Source organism: Xenopus tropicalis, chromosome 5 (assembly GCF_000004195.4).
Source record: "Xenopus tropicalis strain Nigerian chromosome 5, UCB_Xtro_10.0, whole genome shotgun sequence".
NCBI lineage: Eukaryota > Metazoa > Chordata > Amphibia > Anura > Pipidae > Xenopus > Xenopus tropicalis.
Window position 1 is genome coordinate 95,926,004 of NC_030681.2, and position 26,270 is coordinate 95,952,273.

The 26,270-nt window shown below is 36.2% G+C and overlaps 1 protein-coding gene across 1 annotated transcript in view; it reads left to right on the plus strand.

Annotated features, from left to right (window-relative positions):
* Window positions 1-26,270, plus strand: part of bmp5 (bone morphogenetic protein 5) — a 71,121-nt gene that overhangs the window by 34,886 nt on the left and 9,965 nt on the right. The window contains exons 3-4 of the mRNA XM_004914496.4: window positions 10,288-10,480; window positions 16,602-16,750. Coding sequence (XP_004914553.1) covers window positions 10,288-10,480; window positions 16,602-16,750 — 342 coding nt within the window. The remainder of the gene's footprint in view (window positions 1-10,287; window positions 10,481-16,601; window positions 16,751-26,270) is intronic.

Consider the following 26,270-nt stretch of genomic DNA (forward strand, 5'->3'; position numbering starts at 1 on the left):
CCGCTAACCTTTACATGAAATAAAATCTCAAATCATTTTCACATTTGAAGTCAAAGGGGCTGTTAAAACCATTTCCCTCCTTGTGTTTGTTGTTGGAAGAGGCTGAGGTTTTGTTACTCAAAGGGGACTTTGTGTAAACCATGTTGGAACATTCTCTCACTGAAGATTAAAATGCGTTTAGTGGTTATTTTTGGTACCAAATGTGAATGCTAGAAAATAAAAACATACTCTGTGAGCAGAATTTTTCTTTCATACACATATATAGTTATATATATTAATACACACATAAACTATATGTGTTATATCCAGTCCTTGCATGACCTGTACTCATTTGCAAATAATAAATCTAACTATAGACAACCATGCCCAGGCTGTATATTGGATATATAACTAAACTCTTTCATTTTCTCATATACCAATTACATTTTAGTTTAGATAGGCTGTATGTGATTCAGTGGGACCCCCCCTCCCCCCCAAATGTGTCATGCATGCCCAGATGGTTGTACTTTCTGACTAAGTCTTAACATGTATGATAACCTTCACTGCTTTTTAGAGGCTTAGGGCCTTTTCTTGCTTGTATTAGGATTAATTCAGTATAATAGATTCAATATTGTGGTGGCATCCCATACAGAGTTGGAGTTCTTTCTATATAAGGAAAGCTGGAAGGTAAGACCCATTTATAAAGAAGTAAGTGTGATTTACTCTGAGCAAACAAGTCCCAGTTGTCATTCTGTAGATTTTGCTAAAGCGTTTGATACAGTACCTCACAGAAGGTTAATGATCAAATTGAGGAATATTGGCCTAGAACATAATATTTGTAATTGGATAGAGAACTGGCTGAAGGATAGAGTACAAAGAGTGGTGGTAAATGGGACATTTCCTAATTGGGCCAGTGTGGTTAGTGGAGTACCGCAGGGTTCAGTCCTTGGTCCTTTGCTTTTTAACTTGTTTATTAATGACCTGGAGGTGGGCATAGAGAGTACTGTTTCTATTTTTGCTGATGACACTAAATTGTGCAAAACTATAAGTTCCATGCAGGATGCTGCCGCTTTGCAGAGCGATTTGACAAAATTGGAATACTGGGAAGCAAACTGGAAAATGAGGTTCAATGATGGACAAGTGCAAAGTTATGCACTTTGGTAGAAATAATATAAACGCGAACTATCTACTGAATGGTAGTGTGTTGGGGGCATCCTTAATGGAGAAGGATCTAGGGGTTTTTGTAGATCACAAGTTGTCTAATTCCAGGCAGTGTCATTCTGTGGCTACTAAAGCAAATGAAGTGCTGTCTTGTATAAAAAAGGGCATTGACTCAAGGGATGAGAACATATTTTTGCCTCTTTATAGGTCCCTGGTAAGGCCTCACCTTGAGTATGCAGTGCAGTTTTGGGCTCCAGTCCTTAAGAAGGATATTAATGAGCTGGAGAGGTTAGACTGTCGAGGTTGGGGTTGTTTTCTCTGGAAAAGAGGCGCTTGCGAGGGGACATGATTACTCTGTACAAGTACATTAGAGGGGATTATAGGCAGTTGGGGGATGTTCTTTTTTCCCATAAAAACAATCAGCGCACCAGAGGTCACCCCTATAAATTAGAGGAACAGAGCTTCCATTTGAAGCAGCGTAGGTGGTTTTTCACAGTGAGGGCAGTGAGGCTCTGGAATGCCCTTCCTAGTGATGTGGTAATGGCAGACTCTGTTAATGCCTTTAAGAGGGGCCTGGATGAGTTTTTGAACAAGCAGAATATCCAAGGCTATTGTGATACTAATATCTACAGTTAGTATTACTGGTTGTGTGTATGGTTTATGTATGTGAGTGTATAGATTGGTTAGTGTGGGTTGTGTGCTGGGTTTGCTCGGATGGGTTGAACTTGATGGACAATGGTCTTTTTTCAACCCTATGTAACTATGTAACTAACTATGTAACTATGTAACTAAAGATCAGCCATTTACAGCCATTTACAGAAAGCGTAATTCGTCCCGCTACAAACACATAAACATCTTTTGCTAAAACTATAGACTTTGTTTTCCGGAGCATCACATTTTCTGCATAAAATGTCAAAGAATGACTAAAACTGCAGTGATACTTATAATCCAGAGCCAGTGCTATCCCTGAATAGATTTAGAGCATTTACTCTATAATACAGTACAATAAGAATATCAAACATCTGGATAGCAGCTACCAATTACAATAACTTTAATAGCAACGTGTTATATATTTTGTTGATGTGGGTTTCTTATATATTGGTGCTCAAAAACACCATTAATATGTATGCATGTATTGCATTCCAGTTCGAAGCAGTCAAACCTATTGTGAGGAACTGACACACATAACAGCTTTGATAGAATTGTCAATTTGTTAACACTTTCCTGACTGTCAGAAAAATGTTCATGATAGCCAAATGTTGTTAAATAGGACAAACAGATTAAACTGCTTGGAACTCTTTGCATTCCACACTTCACTCTTTAAAAAGTCTACTCAAAAGTGAAAATATGAAATATCCACAATTATCAGTGTAGTCATTGTATCCGTAGAAAAATGTAATTGCCAGCTGTGTGAGTGGGGAAAGGTCAATGTAAAATAATGAATCAAATTTTTGTGAATATATTTCTGCCTGTTGCCTTTAGAAAGTTAAAATATTGCAAAATCATCTGCAAATATTTGAACACTTTTTTCACATTTTGGTGCATTTTTTACTGTTTTTAATAAATTTCTCCCATATTTTTCTATTTCTATTGTATTAAGCATATTTATTTCCTAACTTTTGTGGTATAAACATTCTAATATTGTGATTAGACACAAGATGGTATTAGCCCCACCCAGGTTCTAGCAGAGAAGCAAATAATTGCAAGAAATGCTCATACTGTGACAAGTCTGTGTATATTCATATACATCTGTGTTGTGATTATTATGCTTGTGTGCTTAAATACAAACAGTGACGAATGTAATGCAAAGAATAAATGGTTTACTCCATATCACGGCCGAAATAGCTGTTGACCATATATGGAATAGTTCAAGAACTTACCCAAATAATAAAATAAAACCCTTGAGAAGATTATTATAATCATAAGTAAATTCAGCTTTCATTGTATTTCCCAGTAGGCTTCATTTAATAACAACAGTGTAAAGGCACAGTGCACAAAGGCACAAACCCCAAATATAATAAAAGGCACTGAGTTTGCCCACGAGCAGTAATCCATAGCAACCAATAAGATGATTGCTTTTAAACAAGTGACCAGTAAATGCTACCTGCAAATTGGTTGCTAAGGGTTACTGCTCACTCCTGGACAAACTTAGTGAATAACCCCAAAATGGCCAGGCTTAAAGTACAGAGCAGCATGCAGTTGCAAGTTGAGCTTCAATTCCATTTACAAAACACAAAACAAAAACTGTAGCACCATGTTAGCCAGTGTCAAAAATAATAATAAAAAAATAACAAAACACAAATACAAGAGTATTGTAGAAATGATACCTATATTGGCTAACAATAAAAATACATTGCAAGCTTTCGGAGCTCTAAGGCCCCTTCATCAGGCAAAATACAAATATAGGTATCATTTCTACAATACTCTTGTATTTGTGTTTTGTTGTTTTTTTATTATTATTTACAAAACAGATACCCCCTGTGTGCTTGGCAATTGCTATGTTATAAATGGTATGTTTTAAATGAAAAAGTATATTTATTTGAAATCCTAGGGGGATTTATGTGCCATGGAGTGCACAATGGGATTGTGCTGAATTAAATGCAAAGCTTTCTAATTGTAATAAAAATCAGTCATATGTTTTGCCACAGCATCCTAACCTATAGTGACCAATAAGATGTATTTAAACAGCTATTCATTAAAGGCTAAGTGCTAGTTGGTTGCTATATGTGACTTGACAGAAGAATTTGCATCCACATTAGCTGCCCATGACTTACGTCTGGTTAGTATAGTAAATTTGCCCCTTAGGGCTGATTTCTTTAGGGCGATGTTGGGCTTTGTCTCCCACGAGGGGGTCATATTTCCTGTGTGAAAATAACATTAAATCCACATAAATGGGGATCAATGCATGAAAAACACTTTATGTGCTTTGAACTGGTTTACTTTAAGGAAAATGCCTTCTGCCACATGGGGTACAAATTTCTATGTCTGACATTGCCTTTAGCTAGTTCCATGCCTCCTACTGCTGCATCTGCATGAAAAGTAAAAAGGCTCAGAATGTATTGTTTAAATTGTTAAGATATATTTAATTAAACAACAATGTAAAATCCATGAATCAGAGAGCTTTACCTTACTCACAGGCTATTGTCGCATACACATTTCTTGTAGCAGGCAGCAACCTTCCTATTAACCTATCCTTCTGATGGGACACAGATATTCTTCCAGTCCCAGGCTAATGTCCTGCCTATTGCTTTCTTTGAAACCATCTGTTTTCAATGTCCTCAGGTACATCTGGTGATAATGGAGGGGAGACAGGAATGCACAGCGGCTCTGTCACTAGCCTATAAATAATACAAAACCTTACTTTTTAATTCATAGTACACGGCTTCATAAATTTCTTGGTAAACCTGCTTGTCCATCTTAACTGGCATAATAACCATAAAGACATACTGGTGATAAACTGAAGGTGCTGGTGCCATTGTTTTTTATGGGGTATTAGTGCACAGCGCAGCACAGCACAGCTGCAGAGCTGTACAACAATATTCATCCAAATACTTGCTTCAGTTACCGCAATTATCTTCTCAGTTGCAACAATACTGACACTTTAGGATTTATAGGGACAGTACACACCTAAAAAAACCTTTAATAAAATGAGCACATCTACCTGACCTGGTGTTTTATTTTGCCATTATAAAGCACTAATTTTACTGTTCACTGAACTCATCTACCCCTTCCTTTATAAAGAGGGTAGTTTGTTTAGAGCTCCCTAAAATTAAATAAGCATACCTCTTCTTTATCTAAGCAGCAGCTTTTGAGTGGCTTGTTATCAGGGGCTTTTCAGTGGACTGGTAATTACTTTAATCAGCTCCTTTGAAGGTGTTTGGGACCAGAAGCATCAGGAAGTACCAAAGTAATAACAGAAACTGTAGATAGTTCTTAAATAAAACCATAGTCAAAAAGTATGTTCAGTATAAGTTCTATTCAGCTAAATGAAAAGAGGTGTACTTCTGATTGACTTTTCATCTATCATGAGTATGCACTTTAAAGAAAGCATGAAAATGTGCTTTTACTCATAGCAATGCCCTCATATTTAAAATAAGCACTGCTTAACCGAATATTCCAAAAATACATCTGTTTATATGTTATCTTTGTAATATGTATGTTGTATTCTGGACACAGTATTATAAAAGAGGTTCACAGCAGCTGGTAGTGGAACAAGCTTTACTTAGAACAAAACATGGCTGAACTGCCAACAAGTTGGGAGGAAGGCAAAGGTAGACAGGCAATGCTAGGGGAAACAATTATTAGCACAACCGGATGACACATATCAGTTTTTTACATGTAACAGCACCATCTAGTGATCACACATTAACAGTCAATACACAACAATGTATATATCTGTTTATATAAAATGCATCTAAATGCATCTATTTGGTAACTACCATCATAGGACATCTCTGGTTATTTTACTGGTTATTTTGTGTGACTGATTTTGATAATGCAAGAGAAGTCTCTAATGAGAAAGAATTAAGTTTGTATGAAAACTTAAAAAAGAACTGTCTCCTCAAAGACAACTGCATAGCAATTGTTTGGGAAAATTACAGGAAAACCATCTTCTATAGACTCCATTTTAATTAAATAATTTAAATGTTTAAAACTATGTTTAAATCTTTGTAATAATAAAACAGTACCTTGTACTTTACCCCAGCTAAGATATAATGAATCCTTATTGGAGGCAAAACAATGCTATTGGGTTTAATTAAAGTTTCAATGATTTTTTAAGTAGACCTTAAGGAATGGAGATGCAAATTATGGAGAGATCCCATATCCAGAAAAACCAATGGCCTGAGTATTCAGAATAACAGGTCCCATACCTGTACTATATCCATTATAGAAATTGTGGCAATGTTTTGCTTTCACCTTTGAACAAGGCATGATGCTAGGCTTTATTAAATTGATTTGTTGCTTTCAGAGCCCTTCAGTGAGTAGGGAACAATATAGTGTTGCCACGGACCATCTCAAACCGGTGCTGGGGAATAGTTATTGGGGTGAGCCTGGCCTACAGGAATGATAAAAGAGGTAGAATTTCAGAAATAAAAAAGAGCTAAAGCATTTGATCTTGATTAGATTATAATTTGTCAATCTCCGTTTTAATTACATTTCAATTACAATATGTTTAATATACTATTTTTTACATTTGTTATAGAGCTGATTTATATGAGCAGAGGTATATTAGTATATAATGTATCATATAATTGGCCTCCAGTTAACAACAAATCAGTTGCTGCCTTTTACATCGGAAGAGAAACTTTTTATTAAGGAGGTTGCATAACTATTATCTACTTCCAGTTCTATTAACATAAGCCCCAACTTTTATCATATACACATAAAATATCTACAGTACTTTATAGTTTTTATTTTAAATGTGATGTTCCTGACACAAATCCTGTCTAAATCAATTTGATAGTAACATTTTGAAATTTGTGTGGCAAATTCTTACACTAATCTTACAGAGTAGCATTAAAGTGAGAAAATGACACTAAGGGAAGGGGCTACAAAAAGACCATTCATTCAAACTGCTCCTTTTGACTCAATTCCTTTATGAGCAAGGAAACATAACTTTCTGACATGGTCACTTTGAAATGCTTTTTGTATGTGTTCAATTAATTTATAAAGACTTTTAGGAATATCTACATGCTTTTGCACACTCCCTGGAAACTTGTTTTCTTTTGAACAAGCCCTGATCTCTAACCACAAAGGTTAAGCCAACATGTAATATCCTGAATTCTATCTCTTAACATGAAAAAATATTGTAACATTCTTGCACTTGGGAGTTTTACTCAGTTTAGATTTTGTCCTTGTGACCTGTTAAATGTTTACACTTCAATTTGTGAATCTATGCTTCGTCTGTTCCCGTGTTTGATTATTTGAACATATTAAAATATGCGACAACATGTTGTAAACAAACACACACACAGTGGGTAAATTATGTAGTTCAAGCACAATGAACTCTGTTGTACTGCTTAAATTACCAGTATAGAAACAGACTTAGTACTCTGTAGGGAATTTATTTTTTTGAGCAGCTGTATGTTAATATATGGAGTATATGTAATGGAGTAGACTTTCTGTTATTATTGTAATATTGTGTTTAAAAATGTATGCTACTTCTATTAACCTATAACTGATATCTAAAAATATAAATGTATGGGGCCCGTTATTCAGAATGTTCAGGCTTGGTGAGGTTTTCTGGATAAGCGGACCTTCAGTAATTTACTCTAGGGGGGGCGGAATCCCAGGAGCCACCTCAGGCCGCTCAGGAGCCAGAAATGCCCCTGCCTATACCTGCATATATGAGAGAACCATCAATCAAATGTGTGGGCTACTGCTCAAAGCACTAAATATGTATATCAAGTATATCATGTACAAAACATTGCAGTTTCACCCATAAAAAGCATTTATTGGGTGCATAAAACTTAACTTATGGGGCAGATTTAGTATTAATTCGAATAAACTAATTTCCACGGATGTCTTACATTACTAAAAAGTCTGAACTGAAAAGTCCACGTGGGAAAAAGTTTTTCTAATTTTTGTGCAAGAACCTCAACTTTTTCAAATTTTTGCACAAAAAACAGCGTCAAAAATCCAAAACCTAATAAGTTTCAAAGCAAAAGAAGGATCCTACAGGAAAGGGACATCTGCCATGACGTCTACATGTTCTCAGCAAGTTTTAGCTTTCGAATTGTAACCATTTTTACACTTAGGAAATCTTGAACATATTCAAAAAAATTTGAATCAGAAGAAAAAAATCCAAGTATTAGTAAATGGTCCCCTAGGAGTAAATGCATGATTTGTAAAATATTTTCATTTAAAAATATTTTTTTCCTTTGTAGTTATGTCAGTATAAATCACTAATATAAAATGTAGAAAATATGCAAGATGTGACAACTTCCCCAGTTGCCAGTGTGGAATTTAGTCAATCCATAGCATGGAGCACCAGCTAACGAGGTTAAAAAGTCTTTATTTGTATAATAAAAACATTAAGGAAACATGGTAAGCTTCACCCCAAATAGTCACCCGCTTTTTATTATACAAATAAGGACTTTTTTTTACTTTTAACCTCGTTGGCTGGTGCTCCATGCTATGGATTGATTGAACTGCAATACCCATCCGGAGTGGTTTGCATGTGTAGCACGCCAGAGGGATTTCAACCGGTGAGTGCTCCTGTATACTGTATATAACTATCCAGTGTGGAATTTAGCAAATGCAGAAGGATGGAATAATCCAGTACTAATTATAATGTGCAACAATTTTCCTACCTTTATGTAAAAACATATTTTGTAGGGTTCACAAAATATATTAGGGTTGATTCACTAAAGTGCGTTAATTTTTATCGCACGCTTTTTTGCGTTAAAAAAGACGCGGCAATTAGCGCGCGATTCACTACAGTATTATCGCATGAGTTAATTTGTGTTCAACCACATGCGGTAATGTTAACGCATGCTTTAATTAGCGCGCAGAAAAGAATACTAACGCATGATTCACAAGCGCTAAATATCGCATTAGACTATGCGAAAATTAACACCTACTTGAGGCAGGCGGTAATTATAGAAAAGTACAGTTAATGAGCTTTTGGCAATAAAATATGGACTTTGCAGTGTTATTTATTCAAGTCTGTGTTGGCCCTAGAGTGATGCAGCCTCCAGTTTGCCGCATATAAATAGTAGCATATAAATAGTAGCCACATATAAATAGTGCATATAAATAGTAGAAAATAAATAGTAGCCGCATATAAATAGTAGCATATAAATATTTATATGCGGCTACTATTCATATGCACTATTTATATGTGGCTACTATTTATATGCTACTATTTATATGCACTATTTATATGCACTATTTATATGTGCCTACTATTTATATGCTGCTATTTATATGTGGCTACTATTTATATGCTACTATTTATATGCACTATTTATATGTGGCTACTATTTATATGCACTATTTATATGTGGCTACTATTTATATGCTACTATTTATATGCACTATTTATATGTGGCTACTATTTATATGCTACTAATTATGTGCACTTTTTATATGTGGCTACTATTTATATGCTACTATTTATACGCAGCGACTATTAGCGCACATAATAATAGGCGTTAATTAGCGCGCATGTGGTAAATGCCGCATGCAATATCGCGCATAAATTAGCGCAAGTATGCTTATAGTGAATCGTGCAAAAATTTAGACGCGATAAAATTTTTATTGCACGCTATAAATAGCGCACGTTTTAACGCACTTTAGTGAATCAGCCCTATTGTCTGCAATTAGTGATGCAGTGTACTTTTCCACTCTCACACTCTAACCTGTTGAAGTAATCTTATCATCTTAAAATTTCCTGGAAATATAAAAGGTGAAACCTGGAAACAGTGAACATGGAAAGAATGTCCATGGGTGTCTATTGGGGCATGTTAAATGACAGAATAGTCCTTGGGCTTTACCAAGTAATTCTTTCTAAGCAAAAAGTTCAGAAACTATGGCACATTTTTGGGGCACCAGATAATCTACTGTAAATATACCTAAATGTTCAGTATAATATTCTAGAAGTTAAAGAATATGTTCAGGGATAGAACAGAATACGTTGGCACTTCATTTGAAAAATATTAAGTGAGAAAATACGAGAGGAAAAAATGTTTACATACTCAGTCAAAGATTGGCATAGACTTGGCAGAATTCTGTTTGTTTTAGAGTTTGTATGGGGAAAAGATTTATTTATTAAAATACTTATGCCAATTGCTAAGATTTGCATTTTCCATAAAGGTGTTTCCCATTCACAACAGTGTCCTCTTTCATTCATACCCTTAACTTTGCCTATTCCTGAGACCACTTTTATGGCAGGACTGTTAAAACTGTTTCAGTCTTATTTCCAGTTGCACTCATGAAATTTTAGTAAATTGCTAATTTTTTTTCTCTCTCTTTTGAAGTCAGAACTACTGCTTCCTTTACCTGGAAGCAATGTCTGGATTTGTGGTTTCACTGTTTACCCACTGTCATAGCAGACTGCCAGAATGTTTTTATTTCAAAGTCATGTAAATTCACAGTTAATCATTGACTGTATTTAGGACTTATCCTTGGAATTTTCCCTTTTAGTTGAAAGAGACAAGGACTTTTCACACAATCGAAGGCACTATAAAGAATTTCGTTTTGATCTTACCCAAATCCCACATGGAGAAGCAGTGACAGCCGCTGAATTCAGGATTTACAAGGATCGAAGCAACAATCGTTTTGGGAATGAAACACTTAAAATTAGTATTTATCAGATCATCAAGGACTATTCAAACAGGTATAGCTCTTTTACTATAAATGTTTATTTGTTGTAATTATTATTTCTTATATATATATATTTATATTTATTACAAATATTTTTTAAAAAATGTTTATTTACAGCACATCTTTATAGAAATGGGCTATATTGATACTAAGGAGGTGATTTATTAGTTCTTTATGTCCAGAATTGAGACGTAATATTTCAGAATAGATTTTTACACTGTAGCGATTCTTTCCAGAGTAATATATAATTGAGTCCTTTCTTCCCTTATTTCATATGCATCTGGGAGTCAGGATTCGGACATGTGAGCACTATAACCCGGTAAACCAGAACTGTGTCTACTGCACAGAGCAGTCAAACAAATTCTGCAAAAGTGCTGTATGTGTCAAGTCTATAAACTTTTCCTTATTGTCAGGAGAAAAGATTTGATAACTCAACTAAAGGCCCCCATACACGGGCCGATAGAAGCTGCCGATATCGGTCCCACCCGTAGGTGGGGATATCGGGTAAAGATCCGCTCGCTTGGCGACATCGCCAAGCGAGCGGATCTTATAGTGTATGGGGACCTTTAGAGATGAAACTGCTGTTAAACCTTTTGGATTCCCCAGTTCGACCTTTCATGAATCAGCCCCATAGTTTTAAAATGTAAAATGATGGTTCTGCATAATGTAATATTTGAATCAGCTTCTATATTTTAGATTTAAAATACTTCTATAACTTTTTCTTTTTAGTTCAACTTCTTATGAATTCTGAAAGTTGAAAGCATTCACTTTTAGGTAGCAGGAGTGCAGAGTTGGAGGGATCAGAGGTAAACGAAGAATTCAATCCCAGCTACTGTTTGACTTGTCAATGAGAATTTTGGATTAAGGGGTTGGCTTGGAATCAGATATAATTCCATTCCTGTGTGCAGCAGCTTTCTGAAAAAGAAATAAAATAATAATAATTGTAGGTCTTGTTTTTCCATGTCATAACTTTTATATAGTTCAGAAGATTGATATCAAATAATTGCACGTTTCTTTATTCAGATTTCATACAGAAACATTCATTTTATACAATCTCTTCCTCGTCTCTCACAAAAATGTACTTTTTTAAACGTTGCCCTTAAAAGTAAATAATCATTTGAAACTGTATCAATGTATTATTGTTTAGGGACTGTAGAGATAGTCTGTTTTCCCTGTCCTGCACTATATATATTACAGATGAACAAAACACATGCAGTTTATGGCAAGGTTTGCTTATCTTAAACCTTTTGAAATTCCTGTTTCTTTCTTGGTTCACCACTTAAATATTCAAAATAATGGTTTCATTGGAATGATATTCCTATTATCCTTTCTAGACTCAAAATAAAAGAATATAATTTTGTTAAACCAAAAATGTTCACATTCTTTAAAGTAAATGAGGTGCAGCAAATGAAAAATGATTTGGGTTTTTGTAGATGCCTTTTTTCGCTTACAAGAAGACGGTGGTTGTTGGACTTCTTTGGTTTAAGCATTTCTTAGAGGACCAGTTTTTATTCATGTCTTCCCCCCATAGGTCATAACAAGGATACAGATACAGGAAAACATTTGTATGCAAGCCACGTAGCTAAATTTAAAAAAATGTACAAAACAGCAAAGCACAAGAAGTCTTATCCTAACAACCACCTACCAGGGGTATCTAGTAGAGGAAATAGGCATGATCAGGGTCAGACTGGGGTGCAGGGTCCACTGGCACTGCCACCCCAGGGGCTCCGCACCCCCTAAGGTGCCCCCACCGGCCACGTTCCCCTCGCAGGGGCCCCTGCCACACCCCCTAACCCCCTGCAGGGGCCCCTGCCTAATGTCCTTCCATGAGCACGCGTAAGTGAAACCCGTCAGGGGAGGACATCAGCGACTATGGGGAAGTGGCAACAGGGATCAGGTCTGGGTCACCTGGGTTTTTCCCTGTGTCCTGGCAACCCAGTATAACCCTGGGCTTGATCTCCAAATTAACTGTAAATGGTGTTTAGGATGAACCTCCCCTGCAACTACCCCAGGTTACCTAAGGTACCAGCCCTACATCTTGGTACCCACTGAATAACTTCGTATGAAGTTGGTAGACAGGTATGACTACAATTACCCAACAAGTCAATAAAACAATGAATGAATTCGTTTTTGAGTGAGTAACTGCATGTAGCATAAGTGTTTATGGGATGTCTAGTGATTTTTATAGGCAGTTAAAAAGCCAGGTGTTTTTGTAATGCTTAACACTGTCCTAAATGAACTTAAAATAGCTGTTGACTAAACTTGAAGGCCACAGTATTATTTGTAGCGCATTATTTACCTTATAGTAAGATCCCATAAGTCAAATGGGGATAACCTGTTCAAGGTATGCTACAAAGTCTGCCCTTTGTATTTATGTTTTTTTATTACTTTACATTTGTTGTGCAGCCAGGGTTGGGATTCTAAAAGCTGTTTGGTTGCTAGGACTTAATTATTCACAAAACCAGACAGCAGTTAACAAGGCAGAATTGAAGGTGAATAGTAAAAGATCTCAAAAGGAACATAAGCAATAAACAAAAATAAATAGTGAAAAATATTAAATATGGTTATACCAGTAAATATGGTTTTTGGTTACTGTAGTAAGTTCCTTCTTTCCCTTTAAATACATTTTTTGGCATTCCTGGGGTGGTATAGACATGGGTTTCTTTAATACAAGGCGATGGTCCGAGGAGGGTCCCAAAGAAGGGCTTGAAATGAAAGTAAATAGAACATTAATTACATTAGTGCATGACTCATTTTTAGGACTAGCTTTTATGGAATGTGGGTGCTGGAAGCCAAGGCCGGAGCTAGGGGTAGGCAGAAAAGGCACATGCCTAGGGCACAAGAGTGGGGGATGCTAGTACCCTAGACACATACCATTTCTGCTTGTGCCAGCCTGTGCATTGAATCAGCAGCTGCTGTGAGTTTGGTGACAGGGGGATAGGAGTTTCAGACTAGTTAGGAGAGAGAAGTGAGCAGCGACCAAGTAGAAGAGGGTTGTTGAGTGGGGGGGTGGGGGGGGGTTTAGTTGGGAAGAGAGTTGCAGACCAGTAATGCAAGACAATAGTTGCAGAGTGGGAGAGAGAGGGCATTTGTGGGGAGTTTTTTGGGTTCCTGAACCTGGGCAAACTTTGTACCTTTTATATAGGGAAAGCATTACTGTTGCCTACTATTAAGCCTACTATTTGCCCCATTCTTATTTTCAACAATAAGAACACATTACTTAATAAGACTCTAGGCTGTCATTTTATTAGCTCACAGTGAAATAGACACTAGATAACAGCTTTGCGTAACCTACTTTGTCAGTGGACCCATACTCCTCTAGTCAAATAAGGGTGGCTGATTGTAAATAGTTAAATAGTTTTATTTTTTTTGCCTGTTACCACCTTCTCCCAGCAAACTCCAGAAAACACTTGAACCCCCACTGGTTAAAGGATCCAAGCAAAACTAACCGTATGTATTTCTTAGAGGACATTCAGGCCTAAATAATGGTGCCTATCCTTTACATGTAGTTACTACATATCAGATGAATATCTAGTCCTCATTTATGGTGTCCCTTTTCCATGACTTTCCCTGAGGTCTGAAGGGTACTCTTTTCACTGGATCACTGCCACCCTATTTATTTACCCTATTTATTTCACCTTATCCATGAGGGGAGTCCAAAAGAACTAACATAACTGCATCCCTACTTTAGAAAACATTTGTTGCATCCTGTTATTCCTGTTCCCAATGGAAATGCCTCTACCTAGTTGTTTTATAAACTTATTCCTGTATTTCCAGCCATACTTACACAGGCCAGCAACCATAGGACAAATCTACATCCCTACACTAGAAAAAAATGCCACTAGGGGGATCTGCCATAAAGATCAACAGAGCTTATTTTGGAAAAATTGCCTGGTGATGTAATTGGCACAGTAAAGCAAGCTGCAATCCATCTGACGTAACGTTTTAAAAAGGGTTTCAAAGCAAAAATCTTCATTGTTTACTTATAGTAATTTACAAAAAGCTGATTTACAGTCCAATATTTTAAAGCAATGTTAAATATTGCTCTTTACCAAGTCACGTGTTCTAATAAAATTGCAGCTTTAAAGTGTTGCTGTTAATTATAGTTCCCATTACCGGTCCCATCAACATTATTATATCAAATGAAGTTTTTTATTGGTGAAAATGTATCAATCTGTTGCTAATTTCCCAAAAGAAATGTATGAATCATGCTTTCATGGCACTGTTAAGCGAGAAATATGTTCTCAAATACGGTGTAAATTATTAAACAGATTCTGCTTTTGGTAAGCAATATATTTTGTGGCACATATTTTTCAAACTAAAATCATAGTACATGCCAATTGCCACCCACATAAAAGACTGTGAAGAAATTTTGGAAATAAAAGTTCTCTTACTAATGTGATATATATTATGTGTTAGCACTTTCTTCTAAATGTCGAAGACAAATGTCCTAATTTCACCAGATGTTACATTTAAAGAAGCTAATGACTATAGCATGTGGGTATTGTTTTCTAAAATTAAAGACGAAATAACCTTTTTTTTCATTTTGATTTAATTAAGCACATTTGTTGCTTTAAGATGGAAATGTACCAGAACATTTGTTTAAAAACTTTAGAAAAATCACCCATCAAAAATGAGTGGAATGGGTTTATAACTAACAGCAGGGATGGCATTCTTTGTGGCAATAAGTACTTGAGTTTAACGTCAAGGTAACCAAATCTGGAGGTGGTGGTGCTTATTGGCCCCAAAGCAGTATCCCCACTAATTGTGCTGTGAGCACTTTTCAAATCTGCATGCACAAAGAGGTTGGTCTATTCAAGTTAAACTTAAATTGTGCCTGTGCAAAAGAACACATCTTGCAGGTTTTGCAGTCCTCCATTTTTTACAGGGTAGTGTGTGTGTATGTGAGAGAGTGAGTAAGCTAATGATGTACAGTAAATAAAAAGACACCATTTCTGGACTGTCAATCTGTGGATTCTGGCAAATGCTAAGATGCTATAGACAGTTACTATTAAGTGGTATGCTTAATAGTAGGGTGCTATTTTGCCCTCTGTGTACTTGAAATGCCAGGGCCTATTTTGAATCCCAGTCCAGGCCTGAAGAACACTGCAAACCCTGTGCATACTGCTAATTTAGGATATTAATTAATCTAAAGCTCCCAGACTACTGAGGTTTTCTTGGAGTGCAGTTGTGGGGGCATCAGGAGTAGCTGAAGTAGTCTTCCACAATTTATTGTAATGTTAGCTACAGAAATATGAGCAAAAAAGAGATATTAGCAAAAAGTCATAAGCATTCTACATGAATTGGCCGAGAGTTGGATGATAGTTTGAGAGTAAAGGGAGGAGTAGGAATGAACTGATCATTCTTTAATGAAGTCTTAAGTGATATAGTATTCTGATTAATTTTAGTTAGCATTGAAAGTGAAGTGTTTTGGGGGTTTTTTTTGATGGCACAAAACTTTTTTTAGGGTATCAGTTTCCATAGATTGAGGGTCACATGATTTTCAAACTTTTTAGTTGGCTCTATTCAGCCAAACAAGGAGAAATGTTAAAGTAATTATCAAAAGAACATTGATAATCTCACAGCAAAATGCCTTCAAAGGCTGCAATAGAAATTCAGTTAAGTACAATTATGTACATTTTGAATGAATTACATTTTGGCATTAGATTTTCTTGATAAATGTATCCCACCCCAAAGTCTTTTACTGTATTTAAAACCTCATCTAAATTTGTGGATTCCTTTCACTAAACAAATAACAAAAAAAAAAAAAATAATGTAAGGCAAAACGTCCCATAAACACACTTTATAATTATTTCAGTGTAATCATGAATAATTTGCACTTGTTCCAAGGATGTTTCTAACCCCAGGCTTTACCCTAAAATTCTATCTTAGTAAAATAAATGTGGCTCTAATACATATATTTTTTTAATTCTGTTAAAGTTCTTGACAACAATTCAAGCACAACTCAGCTATTTCATTTGGGCTACAAGGCTGTGACACTTGGCAGATGCAATTATTCATCTACATGGAAGTAACTCTAAACTGCCTCCAATTAACGTATAATTTATACAATGTTAAGATGAATGATGAAATACTCGAATATGTATTTATTTATTGTAACTTTCTTTTAATAGGGATGCTGATCTCTTCTTGCTAGACACGCAGAGAGTTCAGACATATGATGTTGGCTGGCTTGTGTTTGATATTACTGTAACCAGTAACCACTGGGTTATCAACCCACAGAACAATCTTGGGTTGCAACTATGTGCTGAAACTAGTGATGGTAAGTTCCGTTTATACAATATTTACCTTTTAAAATTAATTTTTGAAAATTATTTATTTTTGGCATGATTTTTATTTTTTATTCTTTATTTTTACCTATTAGATGTAACCTGATATTAAGGGGAAGATTTACTTAAAATTTGGATTCTTTTGTTTTTAAAAACTCATATAAACTCCTGAGAGTTTTTTGATTAAAAAAATTGATCACTAATGCATTTATTAATAGTCACAATTAAAATGAAAAAATCATGAAATTTAGATGGACATTCATTTCCATGAATCCTCTTTATTTTTCATAAACAAGGAGTACTCCAGTGGCCATTTAAGGAGCATTGGAGCTTATTCTTGGAAAACAATAATAGGATTAACTTCCCCTTGAAAATGTGTGAAATAGAAAAAAATGATGGGATTGATTTACCCTTGAAAATGTGTGAAATAGAAAATGATGGGGTTAACTTCCCCTTGAAAATGTGTGAAATACAAAAACAACGATGCGATTAACTTCCCCTTGAAAATGTGTGAAATTGAAAACAATTATGGGATTAACTAGTTCTCTTGTTTTTATACATCATGGGTAACGTGTACTTTGACATTCTCCTTACCTCTCTGTGCACTGTTATCAACAGAGGTTTCGTGCAGTTTGTTGGTGATAATAAAACTAGAAATCTTCTACTTGATCCCAACTAAAATATAATTAATCCATATTGGAGGTAAAAAAAAAATCCTAATGGGTTTATTTCATATTTAAATAATTTTTTAGTAGACTTATGGAGATCCAAGTTACAGAAAGACCCCTTATCCGTTAAACCCAAGGTCCCAAGCATTTTGGATAACAGGTCCTATACCTGTAGTACATTGACATCTATGAACAATAACTCCAGATCCTAAATGCATAATATACTGAGGGGCAGAAGTAATGGCACCCAAAATGCATTAAACATAGTGAGGGACAGAAGTAGAGGCATACAAAATACATTAAATATGTTGAGAAGCAGTGGAAGCTTTAGCTCCAAATACTTTAAATACAATGAGAGGAAATGATTACTGATACTCTAGACCCCCTTACCCATCCAAAAGCAGGTTTCCTGAAGGCTGGAGAAGATTTCAGCATTGTAGAGACCAAAATTAGTTCAGAAATCATTTGCATTGCTAAATGTGCTCACATGCCCAACCTTGTAGTAGACATGATAATAACACCCAATAGGACCGCCATCAGAAACTTTGAGTCCGCACACAAGTTATTAATATGAGCCCCCCATGAACAAAATTTTGGCCACAACGCAATATAAACAGCTCATGTTACTCTATAATAAGCAGTTAATATAAAAAGTTCCATTGATGAATGTGCTAATAATTAATTCAATTTAAAGGGGGTCAATGGAGTCTGCCCTAAGTTTAATCTCTACCCATCTACCTGCCCCTGCTCTGTGCTGTCATTGCTTGATATGGAAGTTACACAAGTTTAGGGGCCAAATAATAATGCTGTGGGGACCAATAAATCTAAAGAGTTCATATGGTATGGAAGTTACGCAACTAAGCATAAGTTTAAGGGCCAAATAACAATGCTGTGGGGCCCAGTAACTAGTCAGTAGTAGTTCATAAAAATAGTAAAAATAATTAATGCGCTAACATGTCAGTATTTTAATTGGTTCAGTTGAGTTAATATGTAAGTTACATAAGTTGCTTTAAAAGTAATGTAAAAAGTAAAGTTTTTGGATAAGTTACGTAAATTGCATAAGTGTAGGGGGTCCAATGATGTTGCTGTGGGGCCAGTTGCCAGTCTTTCCCCTTCTGGAAAGTTCATATATAGTGATGAGCAAATCTCCCGCAAAATACGTTTTTTTTATCGCGTCCTTTTTTTACACATCTGCAACTATTTTTGACGCTTGAGAAATTTTTCCACAGCTAATTTTTACAAAACAATTCACCAATGGCAAAATGCAGAAATTTGCTGCAAATCCGTGCCTACCGAAAAAATTCGCTCATCACTATTCATATAGAAGATGTTGATGTAATTCAGTAAATAGATCCCAATATAAACAGCTGATGTTACTCTATAATAAACAGTTCATATAAATAAACAAACAATTAATGTGCTAATAAGCTTGTCAGTTTATTGGGGGCAGTGGAGTTTGTCCCTGCAAAGCTTCTCTGCATTGTCTTTTGTTTGTTACACAAGTTACTTAAGTTTCTAGTTAAGTTACGTCGTTCTTTTACGGCAGTTTTTGCGGAAGTTACGTAAATTGTGTCAATTTTAGACAAAACTTAATTTTCATAAATTTCTCGGCCCCCTTACATAGTTATATAGTTACATAGGGTTGAAAAAAGACCAAAGTCCATCCCATCAAGTTCAACCCTTCCTAGTAAACCCAGCACACACAAACCTATTCTGACCTATCTATACACTATCTATACATGCATAAACCATTTATTACAGAAGAAGATTTCACGTGGCCCAGCACAACACTATACTTCCTCCCCCTCTATGGTGTCCCTGACAGCAAAGAAGATGAAAAGAAAAAAGTGTATCATACTTACTGTGATTTTCCTTTTGTGGACAACTCCATGTCATGCTAATTGATAGCCCCACCCCAGTGCTCCCATCAAAAAGGATCCTCCCCAATGCTTTAAAAGCCCAACCCTACCCCCAATCTGGTGTATAGTAATAAGCTTAAAAAAAGGGGTGGGGAAACTGATGACATGGAGTTGTCCAGGAAAGGAAAATTATGGTAACTATGATACAATTTTCTTTTTTTCCTGTCCATCACCATGTCATACTACCGGGACATAGCAAGCTAATATTCCCAATTGGGAGGGTAACATTTCCAAGGAAGGAAGGAGAAGGAAATTTGGATCAAAGAATGTAACTCTATTCCTGATACATCCCAAGACAAATGAAACCCCCATAGGTGAGCCTAGAAATAAGGCAGGAAAAGAGTTAGTAGAGGAAAGTAACATACAGTCACTAACATTCTAACTAAACTATTGCAGATAGCCTCCTATAAAATACCTGTATATATGAATTTCTATAGTGTAGATAAATATGTCTCTCCAACACTAAAGAACCTGTACTTATCCTAGACCAGTGGTCCCCAACCAGTGGCTCGTGAGCAACATGTTGCTCTCCAACCCCTTGGATGTTGCTCCCATTGGCCTCAAAGCAGGTGTTTATTTTTGAATTCATGACTTGGAGGCAAGTTTTGGTTGCATATAAACCAGATGTCCTGCCAAACAGAACTTTATGTACGCTGCCAGTCCATATAGGGTCTATCAAATAGCCAATAACAGCCCTTATTTGGCACCCCAGGAACATGTTTTATGCTTGTGTTGCTCCCCAAGTCTTTTTACAGTTGAATGTGGCTCACGGGTATAAAAGGTTGGGGATCCCTGTCCTAGACCATAAAGCCATACACCATACAAGAAATCATGTGAAGAAAACCACTAGCTTAGAAGCATACTGCTAGTAAAATTCACAGACAACCTTCACACAGGGTTCTAAACAAGCATACTGCAGGGAAATTTAAGAGCACCCACACAAAGAAGCTCTGTTGGACAGCCAAGCAACATAACTTTGAAACGAAAGGGCCCACCTGGACATAACTATAAAAAATGATGCATAGGGGAAAAGAATAAGAGGCCATAAGGCCCAGGCCCCTAATTAAACAAATCTCTCCAAGAGATTTCTGCTAATCCCATGCCCCCAGGGCAACCTGGGACTCCTGACCAGGAGTGGTCACCCAATGGGCTATACGAACTGAAACTTTTGGAAATTAGCTAACTGCCACCTCCCTCTTCCATCCATAGAAATCATAAGGGGTGTAGAGGCACATACACCACTGCTGCCAGACACTTTGGCACTTAGGCAAGCCAATAAGGGACATGGATGGGGGGACAAGCACTTGTTGTCACCGGACCTGCTATCAGGAGGGCCGCAGGAGGGCACATGGATCCAGGACAAACAAGTGATATCAGCCATAGCACCACAGTGCTCTATCTGATCCAAAAGATGAAGCTCCAAGGACTTCATGCAAATAAATTAAGGTGCTTGGGGAATTAAAGATCTCAAGGAAAAAAAACCTCAGTCCCTAGGATGCTTTTTAGCAGGATTAATGCTTTCCCTATTATGTGACTTGGGTCGCATTGACAGTACATTGAGTAGGAAAAACAGTAGCTTATCTGAAAGCAGTTGCAGTGTTGCAGTGTTGGCTCCTTCTGAAAACTCATTGAGTCAGGCACAATGCACGTAGATGGCTGCCTACACAGCAATATTACAGCTAAAAAATAAATTGGTTGGATTAAGAATAAAATTTTAAATGGTTGAGTGAGTTATTTGCAAAATAAACAGAGAGCGTTAGAAATAAAAAGAGTACTGTAAAATCATGACATAATCCCTTCGAGTGTAGGCCATGTTTGCAAAGTAATTTCTTGCAGTATTTTTTGCAAAGTTTGAGCTCAAAGCATAGTTGAGTACAGGTAAGTAGTGAATTATGTTCACAGAAAATCTTATATGCACTCAAAAATTGCTGTGTGCACTGGGTCAATAATGTGTGAACATGTTGGGTATTGGTATTCCAAGTAACCCATGCTACACAATGGGGCCCATTTATTATGCTGTGTAAAAAACAGCAGCAACATTTGGCAAACAGCACCAGGCTTTGCAATGTTAAAAAACAATGTAAATATTTTACATATTTTTCTTCCGCCAGAACTTATATAAAATAACAGTGAGAAATCTGGTGTTCAGGTGGCAACATTTCTATTTATTTTACACAGCTTTTACCACAGTTTTTTGGCAAATTTTGTTTTACACAGCAATATAAATAGGCCCCTAGGTTGTGAATCCATGATTGGAGCTCAGTGACCTAGTATAATTTTTTTGGCTGCATGCAGAAAGACACCCCTGGAATCTATCTATCTATCTATCTATCTATCTATCTATCTATCTATCTATCTATCTATCTATCATCTATCATCTATCTATCTATCTATCTATCTATCATCTATCTATCTATCTATCATTTATCATCTATCTATCTATCTATCTATCATCTATCTATCTATCTATCATTTATCATCTATCTATCTATCATCTATCTATCTATCTATCTATCATCTATCTATCTATCTATCATTTATCATCTATCTATCTATCATCTATCTATCTATCTATCTATCTATCTATCTATCTATCATCTATCATCTATCTATCTATCTATCATTTATCATCTATCTATCATCTATCTATCTATCTATCTATCTATCTATCTATCTATCTATCTATCTATCTATCTAGGAAACAAATACAGGGTTACACAGTTACACAGAAACAAAACAGGGCACAGCTTTTATATGTTGTCTCTTCCCACTTCTCTACATTTTTCTTTCTTTTCTTTGTAAAACAGTGTGAATTAAGTGAGCTTTGTGAGGATTTAGACATCAGAGAAGAAAATGAATTGCTTTGGATCTTAGGGATTCAGAACTAGTGTAACTGCGTTATATCTACCCCTGAACTCTTTTATCCTTGGAAAGTTATGTATGAATACGGCTGTATATGCTAACAATAAGCGGACGGATGTTTCTTTTGTGGAAATATGCTTTGAGGGGTATTGATACAAGCACTGTGTGCAGTTCATCTTAAGACTGCCAAGAAATTCTGGCACTTAGTTGTCAAGTGGACCCTTCTGTAATTGCAAACATGTTCTTTGGCAACATTCACTATTTCATCCTTGTCCCTTAACACAAAAAGAGTTAAAGGTGTTTTTCTTGGGACTTTCCTTAAAGTTGGCCCACAGCCCTTGAACTCCTCATGGTTTCTATTTAGGAGTTGTCATCACCACCTTTAGTTTTAGGATTTGGCAAACCATTGCTCCATAAAAGAAAAACATCTGGGTCTTCTATGTCTTAGGGCTAATAAAGGAATCTCACGTTATAAAATCTATTTTGATTAATTTCCTTCGATTTTAAGCAAAACTATTGATTTTAACTGATGTTGAGCTCTATTAGTATTAACAATACTTTTTAAAAGTGAAAGAAGTATAAATTGCAGACATGGAACGTCTTGCCAGCTTGTCCTTTAGTATGCTTAAATACACTCTAAGAGGGCAGCATCAATTAATGCAAGTATAGAAAGAGTTAAAGAGGAACCTTTTTGCATCTGACATGTTTAAAATATGTCAAACACCAATGGTCCCTATGAGTGTGGCAAATTTACTACAGAAAGCTTTATGTTTAACTATAAATCTGTATTGAAATCTTCTGAAGTGATGGAGAGTTTGCTGCAAAGTAGATGAATGCGCAGGCAGCTGCAATATACATATTAGATGCCCATATTATATAAATGTACTATTTATGTGTTTAGCCTTCATAAGTAAGTGAAAGGAAATGGGAATTATATATCAAAGTTCCTAAACTGCACCAGAGCAGTTACCAGTAGCAACCAATCAGATAATTGCTTTTGTTTCCTAACTAGTAGTAGACTGTTAATTGCTGATTGGTTGCTACTGGCAACTGTACTTATGCACATATGCACTTGTGTTCACCTGTTAGTATGATGCGCCTTTTATTATTTTTAATATTTATAATATTATTTTAAATAAAGTTTGGAATTTCATCAGCTAACTGGTTACTAGGGTCCAAAATACCTTAGCAACCAGATAGTGGTTTTGATGAGAGACTGAAATATGAATTTGAGAAGGCCTGAATAGAAAGATAAGTAATAAAAAGTAACCGTAACGATAACATTGCAGCCTCACAGAGAAATCATTTTTTGGCTGCCAGGGTCAGTGACTCCCATTTGAAAGCTGGAATGAGTCAGAAGAAGAAGGTAAATAATTAAAACAACTACAAAAAAGTACATAATAAAGACCAATTGAAAAGTTGTTTAGAACTGGCTATTCTATAACATACTAAAAATTAATTCAAAGGTGAACCACCCCTTTAATACCTATACTAGTAAATGAGCCAGAATGTCTTATGCTTTTTCTTTCTAGCATTGCCCAGTTTTGGTCCTCATTTAAGTTTAGAACCTTAACATCCAGGAGCCTCAGTCTATAAGGGATTTATGTGAATGCTTGATCATGAACAGGACTAAAGCTTAGAACCCCATTCAACCAGTGAAATCTGAATAATGTTTTGCATTTATGCCCAGAAAGTCTAGGTTGCTTTGAGTTCTGGTAAATTAAAAGTCTACAGTGTTATGCTGAGCTGGTAACATTGGCTGGATCTTTAACCACAGATTGCTGAAACTAAACCCTGACATGAGATAAAATTCAGCCAGACCATCTTAAAGTGGATGCTTTATCCAAAATTTTGTAATTTTATTTCACTTTTTTCTTATAAGGTCTTCTACAGTGTCTGCCCTTAGGTCATATTAGTTATTTGAAAAGGCTTGGTAGCACCAAACATGACCTGAAAAGAAAGACAGACAATTAATAATAAGAATAAAAATAAAACTGTCAGTCTGCTTCTTTTGGTTTCCAGGGTCAGCATCAATTTAAAAATAATGATCGCCATTTGAAAAGGTGTTTGAACAGGCCCACCCAAAAAAATTTTAGTTTAATAGTTGTCTTTGCTTAAATGTGATATATGTGATATATGTAATAAAATGAGCACTTATTTGAAATAGTAACAAATATCATTTATAGATCATTCCCTGTACATACATTATTTATTGATCATTCCCTGTACATACATTATTTATTGATCATTCCCTGTACATACAATATCATGTCTTTTTTCCACTGGAAACTTTTAAATGCATGTTTGCTGAAATATGATGCAACGTAAGGTCCCCATACACGGGTCGATTATAGCCGCAGATATCGGTCCCTTGGACCGATTTGGCAGCAAATCGGCCCGTGTATGGGCAGAACCGAACGGCCTGGCCGACCGATATCTGGCCTGAAATTTCAGTCGAAAATCCAGTCGGATCGGGGACCGCATTGGCTCGTTGATGCGGTCCCCGAACCGACTGCCCCATGGCCGCAAATGTAATCCGATCGTTTGGCCCCAGGGCCAAACGATCGGATTATTTTTTTTTAAGCTACTTGCTACCCGATATCGCCCACCCGTAGGTGGGGATATCAGGTGAAATTGGCAACATCGCCAAGCGAGCGGATCTTATAGTGTATGGGCACCTTTACTTTAACATGTATCCCAACATGTCATTCTCTAATGAAATATATATCAATAAATATCTGGTGATACAGTAAAAGTATTTCACCAATATATGTACTAATTGTGACAAGGTAGATGTAACACACAGTGCTCCCCTGATTGGGTAGCTGGCCTGTATCATTTTAGCTTTACAGCAACTGTATTTATCTTGTATCTATCTGTATTTATTGTTGTACTTTTTATTTATCTATTATTATCTTAATAACCCCCTGTTTGTATTAATGTATTCTACTGTACAGCGCTGCGTACATAAGTAGCACTTTACAAATAAAGGTATACATACATACATATGTCTGAGTCAAAGATCTTGTCTGACTGGCAGATTTTATTAAATGCCTGTGGGCTTTCGCTAATAAGGCAGGCGGAGAGAAGTGGAGCATAGCATATGCCTTGTGTGCTCTTGTTCTTAGAAAGTGTTTGTGGAAGACATCTTCTGTACTGGTTGACAATCAATGACCTCCATACGGGATTGAGTCTTAAAGCTGCAGTTAGACTTAAAGCTGTAGTTGTCAGTAAGCCTTGTCCAAGTTTCTTGTAACAATGGTGTTAGAAAATGTGGTGTTATTTACTCTGCTTCTGTTATAAAGCCTTACTGGCACCATACCTATAGTCAGACTATTACTGATTTTAAAGAATTCTATTTATACTGTATCAAAAGGACGGATCACAAGAGTCCACTTCAAATGCTTGCTGAACCCAATTCATCATTAGCAAGATATTGCGAAGTATCTCCTAACTGCCTGTAATATAGACAAAAATTGAAAAACGTTGTTTAACAACACAGGATGATACAACAAAGTAACATCATTTGACATTATGTTGACAAGTAGAGTTTTCTAAAAATGTGAGGCCGGTGTAAGCACACCTGCCATTTGTTAAGGTCCAAGTTGACCCCATGCTCTGCATACTTTTTACTTATCTAAATTGCCCTCCTCTTCTACTTCGATGAAAGGGCTTATGTCTGATTTCATAGGGTTCATGAGAGTACACGGGAATAGATTGGTCATAAGAATCAACATATAATATGTAGGGTCACAGTGCTTCAGCCCCAGACCTTCAGCTAGAAGAGGCAGAAATTTCAGAAAAAACAAAGTTAGAACATTTATTTTATAAACTATCCTATATGAAATGTTTCTTGGTTTGTGCTCTTTGCATAGGATGTTTTGTTACAAGGTGCAAAAGTGCAGCATCAAAGGGCAGGTAGCAATTACTCCACTGCTGCTAACTAACTTGAGCATCTGAACCCCATGCAGTTTAGAGGATGGGGTGGGAACATCAACCAGCCACCCTTTATGAACATAAGCTATCAAACACAGACACTGTTGTAATCATGGGAGCACCACAGG